The sequence below is a fragment of the Symphalangus syndactylus genome, chromosome 6 (genome assembly GCF_028878055.3).
Source record: "Symphalangus syndactylus isolate Jambi chromosome 6, NHGRI_mSymSyn1-v2.1_pri, whole genome shotgun sequence".
In the NCBI taxonomy this organism is placed as follows: Eukaryota; Metazoa; Chordata; class Mammalia; order Primates; family Hylobatidae; genus Symphalangus; species Symphalangus syndactylus.
The window spans coordinates 101,661,553-101,689,027 of record NC_072428.2 but is presented as its reverse complement, the minus strand read 5'-3'; the positions used below and the strand labels follow the sequence as shown (position 1 = coordinate 101,689,027).

Sequence of the window (27,475 nt, the reverse complement as noted above, 5' to 3'; positions counted from 1 at the left end):
AGCTTGTTTAAAGAACACAGACTTTAAAAATGTTAGTAATAAGAGGATATAAAAATCAGATGCTTTCCCCTTCAAAAACAATTCATTACTTAGTGCTTACATTAATATAAAAGCACTGCATATTGATTGGCAAAAAACTTAGAAGACATAGAAAAATATGGAAAATAAATAATTGATACCACCTTTCAGAATTATTTATTTTAAATATATTATTATATAATACTAATGGTTAAAAATTATTGACTGATCACTATGTTCAAGTCATTACAGTATTGACTTTATATATATTAGTTTATTTAATATCCCCCACAACTGTATGATGAAGATACTATTGTTAGCCCACTTAACAGATGAAGAAATACCATCAGAGAGATTGGATAACTTACTGAAGATTGCATAGATTTAAACCCAGCTTCTGACTTCGAAGTTTGCATTTCTAAACCATTATAAGTTATTCTCTTTCTTTTCTGCACAATTTCCTTCTTTACCTTATTCTTTTAATGTTCTTCCCTTTTTTCCTCCGTCCCATCTTTCCCAAAATTGGATCATACCAGTTTGTTTTTTCTATGTCGCATTTTTCACTTATTTTCCAGACATATCCAAATATATATTTTTCCACAATGTAATTTTTACAATCATTTTTATATCCATAAAGTTTAACCATTGCTAAACCAAGGTTTGATCAGTTTCCTATTATTGGTATTGAGCTTGGCTCAGTTATTCACTTGATTTTAGCTAAAAGACTGAGAAGCTATTCACTATTGTAAATAATGTATGATGAATATCTTTGTATATGTTCCTTTGCACATATGTCTAATTAGTTTCTTAGGACATCTTTTTAAATGTGACATTTTCAAGTCTAAGGACAAGATCACTTTTAAGACTTTAAATATATTTTGGCAAATTACCTTGTTGACAGTTTATAAAGATTTTCATTCCTACAGGTAGTATGTGAGCGTGCCTGTGACACTTTGATGGGATGTTCTATAGTAGAACATGCAGTTAAGATTAGGAGAATGAAAAATTCTAGTATAATTCTGAATTAAATCAATATGTTATATGTTCACTTTTATTTTATTAATGTAGTTTTACAGGCTTGCTTTTAAAAGAAAAATTAAGAAATTATATTATAATTAGAGTTCACCAGAGAGACAGAACAAATAGGATATTTATCTGTCTGTCTGTCTGTCTGTCTGTCCATCTATCTATCAATCTATCTATGAGAGGGAATTTATTAGGGGAATTGGGCCATGTGATTATGGAGGCTAGGAAGTTTCATTATAGGCTATCTGCAAGCTGGAGGTCCAGGTAGCTTGGCTCAGTCCAAGTCTGAAGGCCTCAGAACCACAGAAGCTGATGGTATAACTCTTAGTCCAAGGCCAACGGCCTGAGACCTGGGGGCTGCTGGTTCAAGTCCCAGGGTCTAAAAGTCAGAGGACCTGGAGTTCTAAGATTTCCAATGGAAAGAGAAGAAGGGTATCCCAGCTTCAGGACAGAGAAAGAGAGAGAGAGAGGGAGAGGGAGAGGGAAAGGGGGAGGGGGAGGGGGAAGGGGAGGGAGAGGGAGAAGGAGAATGAATATGAGAATATTTACCTTTCCTCTTCCTTGTTCTTGTATCCAAGCCCTCAACTAATTGCATGGTGCCTGCCCATGTTGGGTGAGGGTGGATCTTTCTTACTCAATCCAGTGCTTCAAAGGCCGATCTCTCCTGGAAACACTCCCTCACAGATGCACCCAGAATAATGCTTTCTTAGCATTCTGGGTAGCCTTAATCTAGTCAAGTTGACACATAAAATTAACCATCAGAAGGGGTATGGGTAATAAGTACCCATTATGTAAGAAGAATGTTCCATTTCTAACTTACAGCTTTGTACAGACCTGGGTACATGATAGTCTATTTTATTATGCTCATCTAGAGAGACAAATCTGAGAACTCTAGAAGCCATGCAAATTATGGAGACCCCTGAATAGCAAGGGAAGAAAGAAGGCATTGTAGACCATATTGCCACATTCTTTCAAAGGTGTGGCATCTAATAATTCTGTAATCAGAATGTACATTTACTTTAACTGTACTTACTTCATGCTTCTTGGCCAGTGGTGCAGTGTTAAAAAGTCTAAATCAACAGTACTATTTCAGTTTCTTCTGTTATTGCCCCCACCTCCACAGATATGTCTTCAAAGTAATGGTTCTTCAAAAGAAGTCTGAGGGCTGCTGTTGGGTCCTTGTGGCTGCAGCTGGGCTCCATCTCACTTAAAAGCACAAAGTTTGATATTTACCTGTTGTAGATTGTATGTAGCCAGTGTGAGTGGTGCTTTTTATAAGCCTGAAAAGGTTGAAAGCATTGCACCCAAAAAAGTAAGGTCAAAACCAGGCTTTCTTCATATCTTGGAGGCAGTGAATCATAGGCCGTAGATTCTTTAAAATTAAAAAATGAATAAAAAATTTATAGTAAAAAGCTAGAGTAATATCATTTATTGATTGATGGCTTCAGTTAAGTTTTACAAGGCAAGAAGTGTGCTATGACTGTGCTTAATTCTCTAGGAGAATTTTATTTTCGTAAACCGAAACATAAATTCTTCCAAACCTGTCATATGATTTGAGGTTAGACACAAGCTGAGGATTTAGGATACCTTGACAATAATATTTGTTTGTAGGACAAATAAAAATCCTTCAGCATAGTCTTTGGTCAGAGAAAAGACTAAAGCCTAACTTTTGTGTTATGCTTGTTCCAAAAGCAGATTCGATAGATATTGGCTATTTCTAGCTTTAGCATAAGTTACTAACATCTGTTGAAATATGCTGACTTATATTGTATTTCTTAGAGTGAACTATATAGTACTTAGGTCAGAGCAAAGCATACAAAATAAACATATATTTATTTAGTGAGATATAACTGAGCCAGAGGAAAACAAGGTGTGGGGAGGGGTAAGCAGTAGGGGAGAAGAAAATGGAAATCATTTCATCAACCAGAGCTAAGAACTGTTAGATTTTTAAATGTGTATGTTTTTATATATCTCTGTATGCATGTATATGTTTTAAAAATAAGAATTTAAAACATAACAGGTTTAAAATTCTTATAGATATTCATAACTAATTATGTGCATTAAATTTTTTTGGATTAATTTATAGAGGCAGAACAATCAAGGCCCCAAATAAAAGCATCCTAACTTTACTTGCTTTAAAAAAGTGAGGAAATAATCAACAAAGAATTTAGAAATGAGGGGTAGAATTTTCTACCTGAAGACTTTCAGTTTACTATGTAAAATGAGAAATGTGCAGGGCACTATTTAAATGTTTAATTTTTCTTAAATCTTATGGAAAGGATACTGTACCTGATTTTGTTTCCCTTTATTTTGTTATTGTTGCCATCATCATTAGTGTCCTATTTGTTGACTGCTACTCTGTTTCATGACTGTAATGTTTTGTAGACTGTCTCATTTAATTCTTGTAGCAACCCCATGAGATCAGTGTTCCTGCAGTCAGTCCCCATTTTATAGATGAGGAAATGAGACAGGTTATATAATTTGTTTAAGGTAATATGGTTAATAAGAAATGGAGACAAGATTTGAACATAGTTTTCTGTGTTTAGGGCAAGGACTATTCAAAACACTTCTCCAAGTTTGATTTTTAACTTTAGTGGTCCGTGGTAGAAGCAGAGAAATAGATGAGTGTGAGAATGCAAGTGTTGAGAGAGACAGAGAGAGAATATTTACCTTTCCTCTTCCTTGTTGTTGTATCCAAGCCCTCAACTAATTGTATGGTGCCTGCCCACGTTCGGTGAGGGTGATCTTTCTTACTCCGTCTAGAGCAGATGTTTGGCTTGTTTTGTTCTTTGTTAGTGTTTTTCCTTTTGCTACTGGAAATCACTGTGACTACTAGCAGGAATATCTGATACAATGAAATACTTGGAGATACAGGTGGAAACTCCTAGATTAAATATTCTCTGAGATTTCTTCAAAAACTTTATTATTTTAAGTTAGTTATATTTTGATGTAGTCTCTTGGAATCTAGGATTTAAAATATTAACAACATAAGAAAATACAGATTCTGTGGCCATATCAAATTATTATTTATGACTTTTAATTTCTACTTGATGTTTTTAACTTAATCGATTTGAAAAAATTGTTTGCTCTATTTTTTTTTTTTGAGACGGAGTCTCGCTGTGTCACCCCAGGCTGGAGTGCAGTGGCGTGGTCTCGGCTCACTGCAGGCCCCGCCTCTTGGGTTCACGCCATTCTCCTGCCTCAACCTCCTGAGTAGCTGGGACTACAGGGGCCCACCACTACACCCGGCTAATTTTTTGTATTTTTTGGCAGAGACAGGGTTTCATCGTGTTAAGCCAGGATGGTCTTGATCTCCTGACCTCGTGATCTGCCTGCCTCGGCCTCCCAAAGTGCTGGGATTACAGGCGTGAGCCACCGTGACTGGCCACTGTTTTTTTCTTTCTTTCTTTTTTTTTTTTTTGAGACGGAGTCTCGCTGTGTCGCCCAGGCTGGAGTGCAGTGGCACGATCAGCTCACTGCAAGCTCTGCCTCCCGGGTTCACGCCATTCTCCTGCTTCAGCCTCCTGAGTAGCTGGGACTACAGGCGCCCGCCACCACGCCCTGCTAATTTTTTTTTGCATTTTTAGTAGAGACAGGGTTTCACTGTGTTAGCCAGGATGGTCTCGATCTCCTGACCTTGTGATCCACCCGCCTCAGCCTCCCAAAGTGCTGGGATTACAGGCGTGAGCTACCGTGCCCGGCCTGTTTTTTTTCTTTTTAATAAAGCGTTTGTTTTTAGTGAAGTACAGAAAACTGTGGTTCTTATAGTGCTATAGGAACAACTTCCCAATTCAAGAAGGTTTTTCTTTACGATGTTTTGTTGATATCCATGTGTCAGATTAATAAACAAGATAGTTTATTGTGTTGTGATTGCCATTATTTCATTATGAATAATAAAGCCCTCTTCAACTATTTCTAAGTCTTAAATTGCCTAGCTTGATGAGACACAAAAAATTTCTTACTATACTTATCTAGAATATGTTTTCATTGAAAGAGATGTATACATTATTTAGATAATGTATATTCTAGAAACTATCTGATTTAAATATGCTTTTAAAAACCTTTAATCTTTTAGACTTTATAGAAATATTATTTTCCAACCACTTTTCTGGGATTAGGTTTACAAAAATGGCTAAGACATGGTTTCAGCAGTTGAGAAACTTAGACCTGAGTGAGTCTTATCTGTAGGCAGATACCTATTAAGTACCTGCATTGCTATGGGAGTGCACATGAGGGAGTAGCTAATTTAAACTTGTGGAGGAAAGAAAAGGTGAAAGAAAACCCTATTGCTTCCTTTATAAAATCAAGCAATGTCATTCAGGTGTTGACTCTTGATTCTAATATTTCACTATTGGAAGTTAGACATACTTCCTTCTGTTTTCTTCCCTTGCATAAATCTTTTGTTTATAATGCTTTACCTTTTGGTTCTAACAATTACAATTAGAAAAGTTGGGCAATTAGAAAAGTGATTCTATAAGGGAAAGATAAAGTTAAAATTTGGGTCAGTTGGGATTTTTCTATCCCCATTGTTGGAACACCAAGATATAATTTTCCAGTTCCTTAAGGGAACTGCAGCATGTTTTTTATTTTTTATTTTTTTGAAGGCTTTACAGAGGAGTCCCCATCAGATAAGGACTTTGACAAATGACTAGAAGTTTCCAAGTGGAGAAAAAACATTCTCGACAAAGGGGAAGTCTGATGATGAGGCATTCAAAGAGCGGGTTAGAAACTGGACTTGACATATGAGTCTTCCAGTATGGGGGATAGGGTAAATGGTACTACCGTTAAATAAGGAGGGGAAGTATATTTGGGGGCTGGAGTGGGCTGGAATAGGATCTTTGTTTTGACCTTGTTAATTTGGAAAATCTTTGGAAATTCCACTAATTGATTTTTTTTAATTCTTCCCATTAAAATGTGTTAATTACCTGCAAAGTGCCCGATCTCAAAAATATAGGCACAGGAAATAATTTATTCTCAAAACTTAGAAAAAAAAAGAACTTATAGCCTTTTGGAAGGAGAGACAAGGGAACGATTTTAATGCACATTTAAATATTACGATAGAAATAATCATAGGATGTGATGGTGAACTTGGGATTTTTGATCTTATGAGTTGCGGTCACAAACTTCAAAAAAAAAAACACCAGTACAAGAGACCAATAGAACAGTCATAAATAATTAAATCACCTTTTGTTCCTTCACTATTATGGCAAGAAAAAAGAAAAAAAAAACCGACTGCAGTGAAAGTACAATAGGAAGATTTTCTCTTTATCGTCCAGAGCCTGGATGGTCTCTCTCCAGGTCACCTTTACTGTGTCAGTTATATAGGAAAAAGAATACAAAGAAATGAGGGAAGAGGACCTGTGGATACTGAGGTCAAAGACAGACAGGAAGAGGGAGATAGAGAATTTGAATGAGAAATATGAATGAGATAGAGAGCGTACCCTTGTGGAAGCTCACCTTTTAATAATCTAACCTACTGTTGTGATGACAAAAGCTCCATTCCCCGGCAACATGGCTCAGTAAAGCCCTTTGGACTTATGCTACTGTATCAACTCTGTTCCTCACTAGGGATAGAGACAGAGGAGGAACCTGGGGGTAGAGAGTGCAGACTTGCCTAAAATTAAAATTGTGATGTAGTAATATCAATAATAGAAGTTATTGAGAGGTAACTATGGGCCAAGAACTACCATAAGCACTTTAAATGAATGATCTTACCAAATAATGTAGTGCCGTTCACCGTTCACCCTTGAACAATGAGAGTGTGAGGGACCCAACTCCCATGCAGTTAAAAATTTGCATATAACTTTTGACTGCGCCACACCCCACAGCTTAACTACTAATAGTCTACTCCTGACCAGAAGCCTTACTGTTAACATAAACAGTGAGATTAACACATATTTTTATATGCTATATGTATTATATACTATATTTTTACAATAAAGTAAGAGAAAAGAAAATGTTATTAAGAACATCATAAGAGAAAAAGATGTTTCTATTTCTTAAGTGGAAGAGGATCATTGTAAAGGACTTCATCCTCACTGTCTTCATATTGAGTAGGCTAAGGAGGAGGAAGAGAAAGAAGAGGAGTTAGTCTTACTGTCTCAGGGGTGGCAGATGTAGAAAAGGTGGAAAGGGAAGCAGGAGAGGCAGGCACACTTAGAGTAACTTTTATTGAAAAAAATCTGTGTATTATTGGACCCATGCAGTTCAAACCTGTGTTGTTCAAGATCAACTATATTTGTAAAGCCCTTAAACAGTGTCTTGCACATGGTAAGCACTTAACATGTCTGGCTATTATTATTAGACCAGGACACATGGTAAGTACTTGGTAGGTATTGGCTATTACTATTTAATTATTAATTAGATAATAGTTATTAATCATCACCATTTTCCTAGTAATGAATGGCATAATGAAGTTAAGTAACTTGCTGAAGATCATATAACTAGAAAGAAATGGAATCATTTCTAAGTTGGAGGTGACAGACTGATTAGTGTGGATACAGCAAGAATTACATAATGATTGGTGCTTGGAATATGATGATGCTAGAGAGGAAAGAAAACGTGCCAAAAGTAGAAGACATTATGATTATAAAAAGATCCCTTTAGCTTGCTGACTGTTTGGATGAGAAGTAAGAAGACAACTAAGATTTTTAAGCTGGTTGACTGGGAAAAGGGTAAACCGGATGTAAGAAAATAAGAAAGGGATGGTCATGGTGGCTCATACCTGTAATCTCAGCACTTTGGATGATAAGGCAGGAGGATTGCTTGAGGTCATGAGTTCAAGACCATCCTGGTCAACATAGCAAGACCCTCCCATCTCTAAAAAAAAAAAAAAAGGAAAAAAAAAAACCGACTTCACTGGATGTGGTGGTATGCACTTGTAGACCTGTAGTCCTAGCTACCTGGGAACTGGGAGACTGAGCCCAGGAGTTCAAGGCCACTGTGCACTATGATCATGCTGGTGCACTCCAGCCTGAGTGACAGAGCGAGACCCTTTAAAAAAAAAAAAAAAGAGGCCAGATGCGGTGGCTCACGTGTGTAATGCCAGCACTTTGGGAGGCTGAGGTGGGCGGATCACGAGGTCAGGATTTTGAGTCCAGCCTGGCCAATATGGTGAAACCCCGTCTCTACTAAAAATACAAAAATTAGCTGGGCGTAGTGGTGCGCACCTGTAGTCCCAGCTCTACTCAGGAAGCTGAGGCAGAAGAACAGAAGAAACTATCTCAAAAAAAAATTTTATTTGTTGAAATGATAACAAATTCCATTTTAATCTTGTTGAATTTTTTGTCAGGTAGTTAAGTGAAATGAGTAGCAGGGAATTTAAGTTAGAGATTTAGGTATTATCACTAAAGGAGTCGGTGAAAGCTCTGAAAGTGTTTGAGATGTTCAAGGATAACCAGTATTTTTCAGCTGCAAAACCCTGGATCAAAAATAGTGTCAGGATAATAGCCTCCATGCAGAATTTTGACATATTCGTCAACTCTTGCTTTGTAGAAAATCTATAAATAATCCCAGGAATCTTTAACAAAAGGCATGTCATTACTGCTCCAGGGACTGGCTGTTGCCCTGCGTTCACTGTTTTCCTTGCTTCTGCCCCGGTTGCTGTTGTTGTGTCTCCACTGGCTACTGTCACCAGCCCCTCAGTGAAGGCGGAGAGTCTCAGTTGTTGCTTGGCACCTTTCCTATCACCACAGAAATGGCCACTTCCCATGGTAGCATTCTTGGAGAGTCAGAACTCAAACAAATCAGTAAGAAAGAAACAACCCCATCAAAAAGTGGGCTAAGGCCAGGTGCGGTGGCTCACGCCTGTAATCCCAGCACTTTGGGAGGCTGAGGCGGGCAGATCACAAGGTCAGGAGATCGAGACCATCCTGGCTAACACGGTGAAACCCTGTCTCTACTAAAAATACAAAAAATTAGCTGGGTGTGGTGGCGGGCGCCTGTAGTCCCAGCTACTTGGGAGGCTGAGGCAGGAGAATGGCGTGAACCTGGGAGGTGGACCTTGCAGTGAGCTGAGATCACACCACTGCACTCCAGCCTGGGTGATGGTGTGAGACTCCATCTCAAAAAAAAAAAAAAAAAAAAAAGTGGACTGAGGACATGAATAGACAATTCTCAAGAGGTGATATACAAATGGCCAACAAGCATATGAAAAAATCTTCAACATCTTTAATTATCAGGGAAATGCAAATCAAAACCACAATGCAATACTACCTCACTCCTGCAAGAATGGCCATAATCAAAAAATAATAGATGTGGGTGTGGATGTGGTGAAAAGGAAACACTTTTACATTGTTGGTGGCAATGTACACTAGTACAACCACTATGGAAAACAGCATGGAGGTTCCTTAAATAACTAAAGTAGATCTACCATTTGATCCAGCAGTCCCTAGCAATACTAGGTATCTACCCAGAGGAAAATAAACTCATTATATGAAAAAATAACTCATTATATGAAAAAGATGTGTACTTGCACACACATTTATAGCAACACAATTTACAGTTGCAAAAATATGGAACCATCCCAAATGCCCATCAATCAACGAGTGGATAAAGAAAATGTGGTGTATATATATATTACTCAGCCATAAAAAGTAACAAAATAATGTTATTCACAGCAATCTGAATGGAATTGGAGACTATTATTCTAAGTGAAGTAAGTCATGAATGGAAAACCAAACATCGTATGTTCTCACTGATATGTGGGAGCAAAGCTGTGAGGGCACAAAGGCATAAGAATGATACACTGGACTTTGGGGACTTAAAGGAAAGTGTGGGTGGTGGTGAGGGATAAAAGCCTACACATTGGGTATAGTGTACACTGCTTGGGTGATGGGTGCACCAGAATCTCAGAAATCAGTACTGAAGAACTTAACTGATGTAACCGAACACTGCCTTTTCTTACAAAACCTATTGAAATAAAAAATGAAAAAAAAAATTTAAAAAACAGTGAAAAGGCTGTCTTAGCTTTTCTAATTATTTTGTCCCCCTGTTCTTGCCTCAAGCTTGTTGTTCATTGGCTTGGTCTGTACCCCTGTCCAAATGACAAGTATGCTGGTTTCATAGTTCCCCAATCAAATTTTTGTGCCTGTGTGGTTCCTGACCTTTAGAAAAATTCTTACACAAAATGTTTCTCAGTTCTTGATCCATTAACCCTCAGGCACAGTTAGACTTCTCTGAATCCTAGGGTGAAAGCCCCTTATTAGGCTCAAACTGGGACCAGGACCCTTAGGACATGTGCTCTTTTGAGAAAAGAGAGGTCAAAGTGGGAAATCCATACATTTTATAATCATAATCCTATCACATCTTTCTTTTGCCCCCTTCAGTTCATATGACTGTGAAGATTTGTGGATATGACTGTGATTTGGGATTATTTCTTCTTTTCCTCAGATGGAACAATGATGTGTACTACTGTGGAATTAGATCCTATCTGGATATTTTGTTAGGAGGTTTGACTTACTTCTTCCTCATGTTTTTATATTATTCTTAAGGCTTTTCATACCTCTTTACTGGAGTTTACTAAAGATTTTAATGTCTAGCACACGTTCCTTTCAAATAAGCATTGGTAATTTATTTTTTTCTGGTTAATCTGTGAAGAAGCCCAGTGAGCCTTTTTGAAAACTCATCACTTGCAGTTACTTTAGAACAGCAATTTATAGAAAGGTACTGTATTAGAAATGTTTTATTTCAGTCCACTCGAGCTGTGAAGTGCAAGAACCATGAAGATTGAAAAATACAAATGATAGATGTGTCTCTTTCTCCTTATTTTCTAGCCTTCTTTGAATCCTGGGGGGAGCCAGTCATCTGATGTGGTACTTTTGAACCACTGGAAAGTGAGGAATTTTGAAGTACACCGTGGTGACATTGTATCATTGGTGTAAGTAACTCAGAAGCATACTATATTTGTATATAAAATTATTTATACTTACACTGATTTAACTGGTAATACACTGTTAATATCATATTGCCAATTATTAAATTGAATACATGTTAAATAAAATGTGTTTTAAAAAATCAATTTTGCAGTGTAACAATGCTATAAAAAGAATTTTTTGCATTTAAAATATGTTAGTTGACTAACATATTTGGATTGGGTAAAATGTATTTAATGAAATGTTGATTAGAAATTATTAAAAATACATGCATTTGGTATTGCTTTGGAATATTTTGAAATTTTGCATCTTGGTAAGCAACTTTTTTGTTACCCCAGTGTTTTCTTGGTTTGTATAGATAAAAAGTATTCCTAGAAGGTGATAATTATGACGTGAAAATCATTGACATTTATGTACATCAGGAGTTTAACTGAAAAAGGAAATTTGAAAGACTAGTACTGGATGCTTCTGTTTGGGGCCAAAAGGTGGCACTGTTTCACTGTTATAATATCATGACCGGTCAGGATCAAAAATTTCATTCCAGTCTTAATGTAGAAAAGGAATGTCAAAGTGTGCATAACTGACACAATGATATAATACATAGTCCTGGGACAGGCTTAAATGGTTTGGAGATTTTTGTTTGTTTGCTTTAAAAGTAAATTTACACTAGGAAGATTGTAGCCAAACTTGTCTGATTTCGTCTGGTTTCAAATACTTATAAAAATGTTGTAGTGTGATTCCCTGTTATGCCAGTTAGTGGTAGCAATGAATGTAGCAGTGTTACTGCCATTTGATTTGGAGACAGTAAAAACCTGCTAATGGGTAAATACTTTTCCCATTTATATTTCTGATTCTTGAATTGGAAGGATTTTTTTCTTGTTGGATGGTAACTTACAATTGTTTGGTAAAAGCAAGACATCATCTGCGTATTTGTACTTACCTTTGGCTCATGCTTTGTGGAAATAGATATTCTATAAATGTGTTTCTTTCAGACTATTCCACCAGTATTCATTTGAAAACATATTAACCAAATCTGGTTAGTGACTAAAGAAGTAAATTCAAGTGGAGTTTTGTATGGCAGACATCCAAGGAGGGGGATTAAATGCTTCTCAGGTTTTGAGTGCTTTTAAAAATATTAACCTGCTCTTTGAAGTGTACTTTTATTTTGTCATTCAGAGTACTATTTTTGCAACCTCTTAAACAACCTTTTCCATGCTGGGTTAGCCTGTCATATGCTCATTATTCTTTTGCCTTTGGTTTGACAAGGTTATATCCTCACTTAGTTGGTGATGGAAAGTATTCCCACCCAAGTGAAAGAGGTCACACTATACACAGACAATTGTGCAGTATTTTTTTTTCCCATGAGAAACATGCTGACTATCTCTAACCAAGTGGACTTGAATAGATAATTGAAAAACAAAACAGGGCTCCTTGATATTGAGGGTTGCATGGGTCCATAAAATTATCTTACCGTATTGTGGAGTATATTAAAAAGAGCACACTACTGTTTTATGTAAATATTCATAGTGATTGATATTTATTATATACATTAACTTCAAAAATATTCTATTCAAATTGGGATTGATATATAAATTACAGCTATTCCAGCTGAACTGTGTTTTTTTTTTTTTTTTTGAGACAGAGTCTTGCTCTGTTGCCCAGGCTGGAGCGCAGTGGCGCGATCTGGGCTCACTGCAAGCCGTGCCTCCCGGGTTCATGCCATTCTCCTGCCTCAGCCTCCTGAGTAGTTGGGACTACAGGCGCCCACTACCACGCCCAGCTAATTTTTTGTATTTTTAGTAGAGACGGGTTTCACCGTGTTATCCAGGATGGTCTTGATCTCCTGACCTCGTGATCTACCCACCTCGGCCTCCCAAAGTGCTGGGATTACAGGCGTGAGCCACCGCGCCCGGCCTGAACTGTGTTTTTAATGACTCAGTTATGTGCTATATCATTGTCAGGTACAAATAACACAAACTTTCATGTGCTTGTTCTTGGGAGGAGCCATTTACATAAAAGAGTGCTTGGTTACTAGTATTATATATTTAACAACAGATGATCGTGAAGCAATATTGTTACTTTGAGAAAGAAACAAAAAGTCTGATGCTAAATTCTTCTTTAGCATTATTTAAAGTATTTTTTTAGGTCGGGGCCGGGTGGCTCAGGCCTATAATCCTGGCACTTTGGGAGGGCAAGGTGTGTGGATCCCTTAAGCCCAGGAGTTTGAGACCAGCCTGGGCAACATGGTGAAACCCTGTCTCTACAAAAAATACTAAAATTAGCTGGGTTTGGTGATGCGTGCCTATAGTTCTAGCTACCTGGGAGGCTGAGGTAGGAAGATCGATTGAGCCTGGGAAGTTGAGGCTGCAGTAATCTGTGATTGTGCCACTGTACTCCAGCCTGGGTGACAGTTAGACCCTGCCTAATAAAAAGTATCTTTTTAGTCTTATGATCAAACATGCTTTCTAGACCATATCCATGTATTTTCATACAATTTAGAAACTGCTTCATTTTAGAAGATTGATGTTGGTTTGATTGCAGTTCATAATATACATTTAATTTATGTCAAATATTGAATATTTGCTTTTCTTACACAATGCATCAGTTTGTTTTTAACATAGATGATAATTTTTGTTACTACATTGGAACATCCTATTTTTTTAAGAAATGTGTGACAAATATAGAAATGTATATTAAAATGTTCAATTTAAAGCTGATTAGAAAATATACTTTGTAATTTTGTTTAGAAATTGATATTAACAGTATACTTCATTGATAAATAAGTAATCTTTGAAAACAAACCAGTATAACCTTTGTATATTACAAAAATCTTGAGACAGTATATTCGGAATGTGTGGTAATACACCATTTCTACTATAATATTATGTATGCTTTTCTGGAAAATTTGCAGTTTCCAAATTCTTACTTAAATCAGTAGGGCTTATTCAACTTTATAACCAGAGCACTGACGAAAACAATAACAATCTCAATAAAAATACTAACACAATTTAAAAGACATGAAGTTTCTAATAATTAAACTGCAGTAAAAGTTTAAGTATTTTACTTAAAACATAAAAGGTGAAGATAGCTTGGTGGTAGGTGGTATAAGGAAGGGTTGAGGCTGTCTGTGGATACAAGGGCAGAAAGACATTATCATCAGAAGTCATAAATTGAGAAAAGCTTGTAAGCTTTGTACAAAATGTACTGATACCAGAGTTATATGCTCTCCTCATTGTTTTGTGTTACTTTGTTTTATTTATTTATTTATTTATAAACAAAGATCAGGGCTAACTTTGCAATAGCACTTCTAGGAGAAAGGTTGAATGTATAATACTGATTCCTTCCTGGTTTGCTGCCATTAGTATATGTAGCCTTCAGTTGCCTGTACTAATAAGGCAAAACATTAATGATCTGGGAAAAAAATTACATATGAACCAATGTAACTTCTGCATTACACTGAAATCTTTTCTCCACTTACCAATTGTCTATGTTAGTTCATGTTACAGAAACACATATATAGCAAAGCAGACTGCCCTTTCTATTGCAAGGGGTTTTGTTCAGAGTTGGTTGACCAGTGTTGTTTCCTAAAGCATGGGAGATCTGGCAGAGGGAGGTGGGTGCATATTTTTTTTTTTGCATATCTTCCTTATTTTTCACTGTTTCTTTCTGTAAAAAGTTGGTCACAGTGGAATTATTGTTTAAGTATATTATTCAGTAGCTACATTTATTTAATAACATTACTGGTTGCACAAAATATGATTTGCTGTCATCAAGTCCTCACTATAGTATATGTAGGTGGCATCATACTCTCTTGGTGATTTACAAACTCATAGTGGTGATTAAGGTGGATTTTCTATACCTTGGAATTGACTTTTCGCTAACCTGTGTGATGGCCTTCCTGGCTTAACATTAAGTTGCACTATTTCACAATAATATATCACTTAACAAGTCCATTGGGACAGAGGTTCTTTCATAATAAAGTCCTAAATAATCACATTTAAAAGTGCTTTAACTTTATTTTACTTTTATTTGTTTTGAAGAAAAGTTGCAAAAATAGTATAGAGAGTTCCCACAAATCCTCTAATATTAACATTATATAGAACCATAGTTCAATTATTGAAACCAGGAAATTCACATCAGTAGAATAATATTAGATCTAATCTTATTAGACGAATAGGTCTAGACCTTATTCAGATTTCGCCAGTTTTCCCACTAATGTCCTTTTTTTGGGCCAAGATCCTACTCAAGATCCCATATTTTCATTTTTTATTTTTTATGTCTCTTTAGACACCTTCAGTATATGCCAGTTCTTTAATCTTTGTCTTTTATGACATTGACACTTTTGAAGGGTACTGTACAGTTATTTTGCAGAATGCTGCTCAGCCTCTTTAATGTTTGATGCCAGACTCTCTTTCAATAGAGAAGCACTAATGTTAATGGCAGTTGGTGAGGCTGAGGAAGCTGCAGCAGTGAGAACCCCTGAATGAAGGAGAAACTCTGTCTGAGTAGGCAGTAGGGCCAGCTGGGGAGGTAGATACCACAGGGGCAGAGGAGAAAGAGATGGTAGGATTTCTCTTTCAGACATGGGCTTTTTTTTTTTAGTTTCTTGGAACCACATACTTGGGTCATGACTACAAGGGTTCAGGGGTTCTAGAAATAAGTCTACCGAGTCAAATTTATAGCTGCTAGGAAGCAAAGAAGGAGAGCTGTGTGAGTGGGAGAAGTGGCCACAGTTTATAGAGAGCTAGAAAGGAAGGATGAAGGGCTTCCTTTCTCTTCCTTTCCTCTTAATCTGGATCATAGATTTCACTGTTTTGAGCCAGTTTTCAGTTCTATAGGAGAAGGTTGGTGTGAGGGAATTCTCATTGAATGAGCATGCCTGTAAGTAAGCATTGTGCTAAGTGCTTTGAGTATGCTGTTTTTATTTAATTGTCACAATATCTGGAGATAGTAATTTTTAACATAATGAAACAGATTTACAGCAAGTGCATGACAAGTAAAAAGCAGGGCCAGAATTTGAATCCACGTTCATTTGACTCTAAGCCTGTACTGTCTGATACAGCAAGCACCTATAGTTACTGAACACTTGAAATGTGGTGATTGCTGCTTGTTAAAATCATAATAAATTGGATATATTCATGCAAATAAATATATTACTAAAATTCTACCTGTTTCTTTTTCCTCTTTTTCTTCTAGTTTTATTTTATAAGAGATTGGGTCTTGCTATGCTGCCCATGCTGGGCATGAACTCCTGGGCCTAAGTGATCCTCCTGCCTCAGCTTCCTGAGTGGCTGGGACTACAGGCAAAACCAGTACATCTGGCTGATTCTTCCTTTTTAAATGTGCCTAGTAGAACATGTAAAATTACACATGTGACATACATTTTATTTCTATTTGATAACACTATGTCTAAATCTTTTCCCGTTGTACACTGCTGCATCCCTGGAGTATGTCTGAAGTGAACTAAGATAAAATCCCAAAGTCTGAGATGGAAAACACTAAGGTAGTTCCTATGAAGCAAAGGTAGACTTCTAAAGATAGGTAAACACCTGGTGTTGGTGAGAGTGTTGGAGTGATCAGGTCTAAAGACAGAGAGAAAAAGACACATAATCTATGGAGAGAAAAAAAAACAACCATAATATTTTTAAAGTATTTATTGACTGCTTATTTTTTTGTAGCCATTCGGTTAGGAGTTCTAACTTCACTTTTATTTGATTCTTACTAAGAAAAACCAATAAAGTAGGTATTGTTATCCCCAGTTTTATAGATGAGAACACTAAAGCATAGAGAGGCTAAATAACCTGCTTAAGGACATAGTAAATATTAATAAATGGCAGAGCAAAGGTTTGAAGTGCCTCACATCAAAGCTGTGTCTTAACCATCATCCTATAATGTCTCCATATAATGTGGTACGATGCTATGGTTGTGTAACATCGATTCTCACCAAAGAAGTCATGCTGGCCCTGGTATGTCTACATCTCTTATTTTACTCCCATTTCTGTAGTCGAATTTCTGATACAGTGGTTCCTGAAATACATAGTAGTCTCTTCATTAATAGCAATAATACTGTATTATGAACATATAGTGAGCATACAGTTTCAACAGCTGGTTTTTGTCATGCTAAACTAATTGCCACTTTCTGGTAGATGGCCAGTGTGGTGGCTGCTTCTCTATCGATAAGTATGAGCAAAGAGTCATAAAGATTTGAGCCAGGGAAACAGATGAAATAGCATAGAGCCTTTGAAAAAAAAAAAAAAAAAACGAAAGGTGCTTTGTGTCTTGAGTGCTTGTAAATCTTGAAAGGTTCCCTGACCAACCAAGGAAATTAATTGGAACCTGCTAAAAATGGAATTTCATGTTTTGCCCACAGTAATGATAATACTGAATAATGACCCATAATTGTATTAAAAGCCAGTTATCAATTGAGCTGGGAAAATATAATTGTGTATACTTATCTGTTCTATCTGTACTCACTCCCAATTTTTAAAATCTATGGCCAAACATTTTTCTGAGTTTGTAGTTAATATAGTACATTTAGGAACCAAGTATAGAAAGACCATGACTTTTACAGAAAGATTCTTTAGGGAGGATGAAGTACCTAGGTTTCTAGTTTTTTTTTTTTTTTTCAATTGACAGTAAAATGCTGGGAAGGGGAATCCTGTGTTGCAGTTTATTTTTGGTACTTTCAATTATCCATAGTAATTTGCAGTCATTACTAAGTATATGTACAAGTGACATTTTTAAAATAAATAAAATGAGATAGTATAGGTATTATTATTATTATTTGATATAGATTAAACTGATTTTTAAATGCTGTTCATAGCCATACAAAAAGTTGGTATCCTTGGCTGGGCACAGTGGCTCACGCCTGTAATCTCAGCACTTTGGGAGGCCGAGGCGGGTAGATCACGAGGTCAGGAGGTTGAGACCATCCTGGCTATGGTGAAACCCCGTCTCTACTAAAAATACAAAAAATTAGCCGGGCGTGGTGGCGGGCGCCTGTAGTCCCAGCTACTCGGGAGGCTGAGGCAGGAGAATGGCATGAACCTGGGAGGTGGAGCTTGCAGTGAGCCAAGATTGCGCCACTGCACTCCAGCCTGGGCGACAAAGTGAGACTCCACCTCAAAAAAGAAAAAAAAAAAGTTGGTATCCTTAAGACAGTCCTTAATAGCAATTTACTTTTTAAGTAGGATAAACTGCCTTCACAATGCTTTTACACTTAATTATTTAATAAGACATTTTCTTAGTTCAGAGACAAATTACAGCTTAGAAATGTTTCATAAATTTCAATTTTGAATTACCGAGATTTTGTGTTAGTGTAACCATAGGAGATATACATAGCTTCTGCTCATCCTGTTTTATAAATTTTATATCCTTTGAGAGGTAACTATAAATTATCAAAGAACAAAATTATACAGACAACATTCTATTAAATACTAGTGCTTATGTTTATAAATGTTTTTATTTTTACTCTGAAATAATCTAGTCTCTGAGAATGCTGTTTCCTATATTTAAAAAAATGAGTAAGTACAAGACAGCCTTTACAAAGGACCTCCCAAATACACGTTAAATATTATATGTAAGGAGTCAGATTTAGCTATTGAGGAGAAGCATTTTGAATATGTTTACATAATAATTACAACAGAATTAATTTTTAGAGTAGTGAACAGTTTAGGTTTCAAGCAGGAAATAGAACAAAAGGCAAATCAACCATCACATAAGTGTGTCAACCTATCTTAAATACTTTTGGAATCAATAAGGTATAGAGGCACACATAAAGATAGGCCACAGATCAGTCAGTGGCTGATTTCTATTTCTGGCTGTAAATGGACTAGTTTATTTCAAACTAAGGCCTACACTGTGAATAATGAAAAAACTGGATTAAAAATATATATATCTAAAGGCATTGGAGCACTACCAAGAGCTAAAGATCTAAGAATGAAAGGAAACACACTGAAGTGAGCCCTGTATTTGGTGTCATTTTTCACCTTGGGTTCTGTCAATTTGCAAGCAACATAGGCCAAGCTGAGAAGCCGAGCAGCAATAGCTAAGATGGTGAGAGGGTGAGCAGAAATTTTGGCAGTTTCACAGTGCCTGCAAGCTAAAATTCAGGAAGGAGGAAGAAGGACCCTGGTAAAACACTCTAAGCTTTTCATTGGGATTCTTGTGGGGCTATATCCTAGGAGTTAGGAAGAACTATAAATAGGCCACTACTTAAAAAAATCAAAATATATTCTTTGATAAAACCAATCTTGATTTTAAGGTGGTCTGCCTTTACTTTAACTGTCTGTCATTGCTGGAAGCAAGAGACGTCATGCAGAGTTTCTATAATTTTTTTATACACAATACTTGGCATTTAATAAAAAATTATACCATGCATATTAGAAGCCAGGACCAATAAAAACAACATAAAACAAGAAAGGATAGAAACAATCTCACAGTAATCTAGATATTGGAATGATTAGACATAGACTATTAAATATCTGTAATTGGCCAGGTGTGGTGACTCATGTCTGTAATCCTAGCACTTTGGGAGGCTGAGGTGGGAGGATCACTTGAGCTCAGGAGTTTGAGACCAGCCTGGGTGACATAGCAAGATTTCCCTGGTCTCTACTTAAACAAACAAACAAAGAAACAAACAAACAAAAGCTAGGCATGGTGTTGCATGCCTGGAGTCTCAGCTACTATAGAGGCTGAGATGGGAGGGAGGATAACATGAGCCTGGGAGATCATGAGCTATGGTCTCACCAGTGCATTCCAGCCTGGGTGACAGAGTAAGACCCTCTCTCCAAAAACAAAAAAAATTATGATCAATATTTTTTTAAAGTGATGAAAAGATGGATAATTTCAGCACAGAATAAGAATCCATAAAAATAATTTAGAGACATTCTAGAAATAAAAACTGTGACTGAAACGAAGAACTCAGTAGATTAGTTTAATAGAAAATTAGACAGCTGAGGAAAGAATTAGTGAACCGGATAATGGGTCAATTAGGAAATATATAGAATAGGGTATGGGGGGAATAAAAGAATGGAACACACAATCAATAGTGTAAATAGTGTAATAGTGAAAAAGGCTGACTACCATCTAATTGGAGTCCCAGGAGAATAGGAGAGTGGGAATTGAGGGAGAAGCATTATCTTAATAGATTCAGGCCAAGAGTTTTCTAAAATCAATGAAAGACATCAATCCACAGAATGAAAAAGCACTATTGGAATAAATACAATGAAAGCACATTTAGGGCACATGGCAGTCAAACCACTGAAAACCAAAGAAGTTAAAAGTCTATTTTTTTTTTTTTTTTTTTTTGAGGCAGAATTTTACTCTTGTTGCCCAGGCTGGAGTGCAATGGCATGATCTTGGCTCACCGCAACCTCCACCTCCAGCATTCAAGCGATTCTCCTGCCTCAGCCTCCTGAGTAGCTGGGATTATAGGCATGCACCACCACACTTGGTTAATTTTTTATTTTTAGTAGAGATGGGGTTTCTCCATGTTGGTGAGGCTGGTCTTGAATTCCTGACCTCAGGTAATCTGCCTGCCTCAGCCTCCCTTAGTGCTGAGATTACAGGCATGAGCCACTGTGTCTGGCCGATAAAAGTCTTAAAAGGAAAAAAGACATTTCCTTCAAAGAAGCAAAAATATAGCCTACTTTTCAACTGATGGAAGACAGGAGATAACTGAATGACATCTCTATAAAGTGGTAAAAGGAAAAAAAATGTCAATCTAGAATGTTGTACCTGTTGGAAATATTCTTAAAAAATAAAAGAGAAATGCGTTCTTTTTCAGACAAACAAGCCCCTAGCACATGCTCAATTGTTCTATTGGACTTCATGTACAAAACAAATTCAAAGGGTTAAGAATTTCAAGTTGGTAGCTTCAGAGCATTAAGCCCCAAATGTGGGGTCCCTTCTGAGCCCAGGATTATGTGTGACTGCACTGGTCACATTGCCATGAAGCCAGGCCTGGTGGTTGGTAGAGGGGTGGGCACTGGACCTAAGTAGGGCCAATCAGAGCCATTCCTGGAAATGGATATATAAATATTAGGAATGAAAAGTTGTTTAGTTTGTTAGAGTTTGAACAATATGATCTGTAGAAAACTAGTCATATTTCCTTAAGGATACATCAATAAATATGAGCCAAATGTAATAATTAGAACTTTGGTTTCCAAGCAGATTCCATGCTCTAATTCCTTGGATAGTGAATATAATAAGATGATATATCGATGAATAAGTTACTTTACATTGCCAAAGGGACAGATGTAAATAAGGCTACTAATCAGTTTACCCTAAAATACAGATTATCCTGGATTATCCATGTAGGCCCAGTGTAATCACATGAGCCCTTAAAAACAGAGGCAGAAGTAGTAGTTGGGGAGATGCAGCATACGAAGTGAGAGAGACCCAAATGACAAGAAGGATGCAACACATTGTTACAGCCTTTGAAGATTCAGGGACCATGGGCAGAGGAAAGCAGGCTGCCTCTAGAAGCTAAGAATGACCTTCACTCAAAGATCAGCAAGGAAACAAGTACCTCATTCTTACAACTACACAGAATTTTGCCAACAACTTAATGAGCCTGGAAATAGATTATCCTGGGATTTCTAGATAAGGACCTAGATAAGGACCCACTGACACCTTGATTTTGGCCTTGAAAGATCTTGAGAAGACGATCTAGCCAAACCTGCTAGACTTCTGTCTTAGAGAGCTGTTAGATAATAAACAGGTGTTATTTTAAACCGCCAAGTTTGCTGTAATTTGTTACAGTGGCAATAGAAAATCATCTTAAGCAATAAAAAATACAAACAGTTCTAAAAGCACCTTTACATTTACAAGGAAATGTACTTTTACAAAAGATTTTTAAGTGTTTGAAAACACCGATTTTATTTACATAATTGACTAATTTAAAAAGTATTATTTTCTTTTCTGTGAAACAAATCTGAAAGCCTCTATTTGCCAGTTCTTCAGTGCAAGACTATGGGACTAGGCTTTGGGAGATCTTGTTTCTACTTTGAGTTGCATCATTTTTAACTGGCTGAGTGACCCTGGACACGTTATTTTAACTGTTCCTTGGATCAATTGCATCATCTGCAGAATAAGAGGTGCAGACTAGTTGATCTTTAAGGCCTCTTTCATTTAAAAAATGCATGAAAATAGCTTTAGGGATCAAAATGGAATTGTTAGGAAGTTCAACATAAGAATTAATCCCTCAGGATATCAGAGAACTATGTTGCATAGTTTTAAAGTTGGGGTCAAAACTGACTTGAAATTTTTTAAAGAAGAAGAGCTATATTGGCACATTAAATAAAAATTCTGGAACAGATAGGAGACTTGGAACACCAGGTCTTTATTGGTGAAAGACATCAAATGAATATATACTTATAAAGATTATGTCTGTAGTTGCAATTATTGAAAATTGCAAACATAAACGTTGGCAGGTAGACACTTTACAGAAGGATGATATCAAAATCCTTTCCTATTTATTTAAAATTACTCAAAATAATATAGTGGTAGAAATCTTTGTTTCTTTGTTCCTTGTAATTTATTCTGGGAGTAGAGTTTTTAATATTCTAATGGTTAATTTTGTTCTGGTTATCTCCATCTCTCTTGTCAACTTAAGATGTGTTTCCCACTGGTAAACAGTGTCCACTGGTTCTTGCTAAATAAAGATACCATGGTCTATATTCTGCTTCATATTTTAGGTCTTGGAAAAGTGGAAGGAATCTCTAAACTAAACTTAAACATAACCTTATTTGATCCAAGGTCAGTAGATACCTTTCATTTTTCTTTTCCTTTTAGAAAAAAAAAGGCAGTGTTTTGGTGAGTAGAGGTGGCAAGGCTGGGAAATGTGTCAGTAGCTGATAAGAAAGGGAAAGGCCTTAAAATGACATCCACCAAATTTTATCAGTGCCTCGGAGCTCAGGAAAGTATTTCTTTCCAAGAAGAGAACAGGAATGCCTTTTAAAAAAATTGTTTATTTCCATTAATGAGAAACCTCAAGGACCCATGAAAGGTTACTTCTTTGCATAATCTAGTGACAGGTTTACTCATACTCAGAGGTTACATTAATATTTGCTGATGGCACAAGTATAGGTTTCACTTTATTAAAAATTGTATGGATGTTGGAACTGCTGTTGAAGAAGCTGGCTTTGTTTGATTTGGCTATGGATATGATAATTATAATATGGCTTTCTGTACTTTTAGAAGTCATAAGTTATATTGCAAGGATTTGTGTATTTGGATTGCTAGAAAGTTACCGTATAGTATTATGACAGTACAGTAGGAAACATTTCAGTGTGAAGAATAGTATGTCTCACATAAATTTTACCATAGAATTAAGTAAGAATCATTAAAATATTCCAGGTTTATTAAAAATTCATTATTCTACTAGAGGATCTTTAAAGAGCAATAAGAACTTGAAGAAATAATAGGAAAGCTTTGGTAACAATGACACTGTGTTAATTGAGTTGAAAGAAGGTAAAGAATGTATTAACAGAATGGATCCAAATTTGGCAAAAAAGATTTGTAATAAATCAAGCGGGGAAATCAGTTAATAAAGAAAGAGGCCAATTATCAGTGAGGGGAGGGGGGTGTATTTAATGATTCTAAATGAAAGGTTAAACTACTTGGGTGAATTTCAGTTTAACAAAAAGGAAGAAAAGCAATATGGATAATTAGGCAGTAATAAGAGCATACTGGAAAAAAAAAAGCAGAAAACTGCCTTAGGTGCTAGGGGAATATTGGCTAATGAACTTAACCTCCTGCAGTTATCTTTGAATATTCACTTTTGCTTTAGAAATGGGAGAAGTGATGTTTTTAGTTATTTTCAAGGAGGTATGATTCTTTAGCACACTTTATCATATTGTGGACTTTAAAAAAAGTAATTTCAACTTTTATTTTAGATTCTGGGGGCACATGTGCAGTTTGTTACTTCGGTATATTGTGTGATGCTGAGGTTTAGGGTATGATTGATCCCGTCATCCAGGTAGTGAGTATAATAGCCAATAGTTAATCAACCTTCTTCCCCCTTTTTCCCTCCCCCCTTTAGTAGTCCCCAGTGTCTATGATTGCCATCTTTATGTCCATGAGTGACCAATGTTTAGCTCCCACTTTTAAGTGAGTACTTGCAATATTTGGTTCTCTGTTCCTGCGTTAATTTATTCTTAGGATAACGGCCTCCATGTGCATTCATGTTGTTGCAAAGGACATGGTTTCATCCTTTCTTAGGGCTGCGTAGTACTCCTTGGTGTATTTGTACCACATTTTCTTTATTCAGTCCACTGTTGATGGGCACCTAGGTTGATTCCATGTTTTGGCCATTGTGCTAGTGCTGTGATGAACATATGAGTGCGTGCATCTTTTTGGTAGAATGATTTATTTTCCTTTGGATATATGCCCAGTAATGGGTTTCGTGGGTCAAATGGTAGTTCAGTTTTAAGTTCTTTAAGAAATCTCCAAACTTCTTTCCACAGTGGCTGAACAAATGCTATTAAATGCTGCGTATTGCAAATATTCTCTAGAATATTCATATTGAATCTACCACAGATGCTTAGGCAATGTCATGACTATCAGCTGTCAGTTATTCTTAACATGGAGTAGGTTGACATAAACACCAACAATGTGATTCAGTCATCCAGTATTGAAGGAGCAGTGATTCCCTGTAGCTCCATGCTGGATTATGCCTTGCTAAGAATAGTCAACAGTGGGGCACTTAGCATCTGCTATATAGTAAGCTGAAAAGGGACATATACAACCAAGGAAAACTTGAAAACTTTTAAGGATGTGGTAAAGCTCAGGTTTTAATGACATCTGGCTCTGTACTTTTATATTTTTTTGTATTTTGTATTTTGTATTTTGGGGAAGGCTGCCACATAGGAATCCAGATGGAATAACTTTGGAATAGATGAATACACTAACTCCAGTTACGTGAAGAGGGGCCACAAACAGCCAGGCAAAGAAAAGAAGACATGCAGATCGCCATGGAAAACTCCTCTTTGGAAGCATAGTCACCCTGTGCATAGCTAACTCTATTAGCTAGATTTCTACCATCCTTTTATCTATGTGATAACATTGAAATAACAGCAAATATTCAAGAAGTGGAGCTGATATTCTTTATTTTTATTACTTTTAATAATGTCATTTTGGAATGACAATAATTTTATTTGTTAAAGTAAATATACGTATATGTACAAAATAAAATAAGCATGTTGCTTAATCAAATAATCTTTATTCATTTTTATCAGTACTATTTTGCATTTTTTCTTTTTTCTTTCTTTTTTTATTATTATTATACTTTAAGTTTTAGGGTACATGTGCACAATGTGCAGGTTTGTTACATATGTATCCGTGTGCCATGTTGGTGTGCTGCACCCATTAACTCGTCATTTAGCATTAGGTATATCTCCTAATGCTGTCCCTCCCCCCCTCCCCCCACCCCACAACAGTCCCCGGAGTGTGATGTTCCCCTTCCTGTGTCCATGTGTTCTCATTGTTCCATTCCCACCTATGAGTGAGAACATGCGGTGTTTGTTTTTTTGTCCTTGCGATAGTTTACTGAGAATGATGGTTTCCAGTTTCATCCATGTCCCTACAAAGGACACGAACTCATCCTTTTTTTATGGCTGCATAGTATTCCATGGTGTATATGTGCCACATTTTCTTAATCCAGTCTATCGTTGTTGGACATTTGGGTTGGTTCTAAGTCTTTGCTATTGTGAATAGTGCCGCAATAAACATACGTGTGCATGTGTCTTTATAGCAGCATGATTTATAGTCCTTTAGGTATATACCCAGTAATGGGATGGCTGGGTCAAATGGTATTTCTAGTTCTAGATCCCTGAGGAATCGCCACACTGACTTCCACAATGGTTGAACTAGTTTACAGTCCCACCAACAGTGTAAAAGTGTTCCTATTTCTCCACATCCTCTCCAGCACCTGTTGTTTCCTGACTTTTTAATGATGGCCATTCTAACTGGTGTGAGATGGTACCTCATTGTGGTTTTGATTTGCATTTCTCTGATGGCCAGTGATGATGAGCCTTTTTTCATGTGTCTTTTGGCTGCATAAATATCTTCTTTTAATTTTTAATTTTTTTTTTTTTTTTTTTTTTGGTGATGCGTGGTCTCAAACACTACTACCCCTCCCCATCCCCAAACAATTAAACAAAACTAGGTACACATATTTTGGGAGGAAAGTCACTATTAAGGACCATTTCTTTGGCTGGAGTATGGGTTTGAAAACTGTCTTTTAAAAGCCACAATAGACCCCAGGAAGTGAGTGGGAGTGTAGTGTTTCACATATAGCTGAAATAGCCCAGGTAGGGGATTGGTGATTTATCAGAATCTTGACTGAGAGCAGAGTTATCAAAAATACGTTGTGAGCAAATAAAACACTTGAGGACTTAGGATGTACCACCAAATAGGAGTCAGAGAGCCCATTATGGCAGGAGTGACAGGTGTTACTGATCTTTTGGACAGTGGGTAGTTTACATAGTAAAATTTAAAGAGTTGGCTGTGTTGGCCGGACACGGTGGCTCACGCCTGTAATCCCAGCACTTTGGGAGGCCAACGCGGGCGGATCACGAGGTCAGAAGATCGTAGACCATCCTGGCTAACACGGTGAAACCTTGTCTCCACTAAAAATACAAGAACAAAATTAGCCGGGCCTAGTGGCGGGCGCCTGTAGCCCCAGCTACTCGGGAGGCTGAGGCGAGAGAATGGCGTGAACCCGGGAGGTGGAGCTTGCAGTGAGGCGAGATCGCACCACTGCACTCCAGCCTGGGTGACAAGCTAGGCTCTGTCTCGGGAAAAATAAAATAAAATAAAAAAGAGTTGGCTGTGTTTTTGTATATTCCCAGCATACATTTGATTGGTTGGGTAGGGTCCATGTAAAAATGATTGAGGCTAGATTGACTTAATGTGTAGGTCAAGGGAAAAACATCAGAGGAAAAATTAATTATAATAATAGCAGCTAATGCTCATAGAACACTTACTACAAGCCAGGTATTGTTCTAAGCACTTTATATAGATTAATTGATTTAATCGTTAAAAAATAAATGTAAGTAATTTGGCCTATATTTCACATAGCTGTCCTGTGACTTGTAAACTTTACTTACTTATTTAATTATGAGACACGGTTTTGCCATGTTGCCCAGACAGAGTGCAGTGGCATGGTCATAGCTCACTGTAATCTTCAACTCCTGGGCTCGAGTAATCCTCCTGCCTTAGCTTCCCAAGTAGCTGTGACTGCAGGTCAATACCACCATGCATGGCTAATGTTTTAATTTTTAAATATTTTGCAGAGACAAGGTAATTGCTATTTTTCTCAGGCTGGTCTTGAATTCCTAACCTCAAATGATTCTCCCACATTGGCTTCCCAAAGTATTGGGATTACAGGTGTAAGCTACACCTGTAATCCTGGCCTTGTATATTATTACCTTTATGCCCATTTTATTAGTGTTCAGAGAGGTAAATTAACTGGACTTATATAGTCTAGTATGTGGTAGAGGCTAGATTCAAAGTGAAGCAGTCTGCCTTCACAATCTATGCTCCTGACCTCTGCC

The 27,475-nt window shown here is 36.9% G+C and overlaps 1 protein-coding gene across 16 annotated transcripts in view; it reads left to right on the top strand.

Annotated features, from left to right (window-relative positions):
• IMMP2L (inner mitochondrial membrane peptidase subunit 2) overlaps positions 1–27,475 on the top strand; it is an 886,329-nt gene that overhangs the window by 59,487 nt on the left and 799,367 nt on the right. For 14 of the 16 annotated variants that reach the window (XR_010121572.1, XR_010121573.1, XM_055283713.2 and 11 more), the window contains one exon: positions 10,818–10,921. Coding sequence is in view for 14 of the 16 variants with exons in the window: in XM_055283713.2 (XP_055139688.1) it covers positions 10,818–10,921 (104 nt within the window). In the remaining 2 variants the exon portion in view is untranslated. The other 2 variants (XM_055283721.2, XM_055283722.2) reach the window with 2 other exon arrangements.